This window comes from Mustela nigripes, unplaced genomic scaffold, assembly GCF_022355385.1.
Source record: "Mustela nigripes isolate SB6536 unplaced genomic scaffold, MUSNIG.SB6536 HiC_scaffold_18093, whole genome shotgun sequence".
Lineage (NCBI taxonomy): Eukaryota > Metazoa > Chordata > Mammalia > Carnivora > Mustelidae > Mustela > Mustela nigripes.
In genome coordinates, this window is record NW_026757495.1 from 1 (window position 1) to 1,107 (window position 1,107).

Consider the following 1,107-nt stretch of genomic DNA (forward strand, 5'->3'; position numbering starts at 1 on the left):
ACCGAGTCCATCTCCGTCACCTCCTGCGGCGTCCTGGTGCCCTGGGCCAGGTCCCGCAGGGTCTCGGGGCCCAGGATCCCGGACGTGTGCAGCTCGGAGGCGGACACCTGGCGCCTCAGGCCCCGGAAGGACACCTTGCTCAGCCGCTCCTCCGCCTCCTCGATGGCCTGGGTGAGGACGGCGACCAGGGCCGGCACGGCCAGGGCGCCGGCCGCGTGCTGGGCCAGGAGCTCGTCCCGGCGGGCCCGGCTCAGGTAGGAGGAGAAGAGGACGTCCCACACGGAGGGCCGCCGCCCCCGGAACTGGCCGACGCGCACCTCCATGGTGACGGCACGCAGGGCCTGCTCCTGGGGGCCGCCGGCGGTGGGCTCGGCGGGGGCCTGGCCCGGGGAGGGCCCCACGTCGCCGTCCCCGCCACCTCGCCCGGCTGGCCGGCCCTCCTGCGGGCCGCGGGCCGCCTCCTCCGGCCCGCGATCGGGCCCGCCGGCCGCCTCCGCCTCCTCGACGATGGCGGTCAGCCTGCGGGTCAGCGCCGGCAAGCCCAGCGTCCCCGAGCCGAAGCCGGCCAGCAGCTGCTCCCGCGTGGCGCCGCTCACGTAGCTGGACGCCAGCACGTCCCACACGGGCACCGCCGGCCCCCGCAGGCGGCCCACCTTGACCTCCATGGTGGCGGCGCGCAGGGCCCCGCGGGGGTCCGGGGGAGCCGGGCTGGGGCTCCCGCCCCCGTCGGCGCTGGCACGGGCCAGCAGCGAGGTGAGGGCAGCGCCCACCTCCTGCACGGTCAGCGCGCCCGCCCCGTACCGGCGCAGCAGGTCCTGCCGCAGGCCCTCGGGCACCTCCCGGTAGAACAGGAGCTCCCAGATGGAGACGCTCTGGCCCTGGAGCACGCCGTGGCCCGGCGCCACGCGGGCGTCACGCAGGGCGCCGCGCAGCTCCTCGCTCAGCTGGTGCACGGCGGAGCCCCGGCCGGCCAGCTGCAGCATGTAGAGCCCCGTGTCGGGGTCGAGCACGCAGCGACGCAGCAGCTGCACGTACGTGAGGTTCTCGTGCGTGTTGGGGGCGAAGAAGCCCTTGGTGTCGTCGCTCGGGTCGGCCAGGACGCGGTTC

General features: G+C 76.9%; 1 protein-coding gene across 1 annotated transcript; it reads right to left on the bottom strand.

The window, feature by feature from the left end:
- Positions 1-5: 5 nt before the first annotated feature.
- On the bottom strand, positions 6-1,101 carry LOC132009375 (epiplakin-like; the record flags this gene model as incomplete). Its single annotated transcript, XM_059387596.1, has 1 exon — positions 6-1,101. A coding segment is annotated over exon 1 (978 nt), but the record flags the coding sequence as incomplete, so codon positions are not given.
- Between the last annotated feature and the right edge of the window lie 6 nt (positions 1,102-1,107).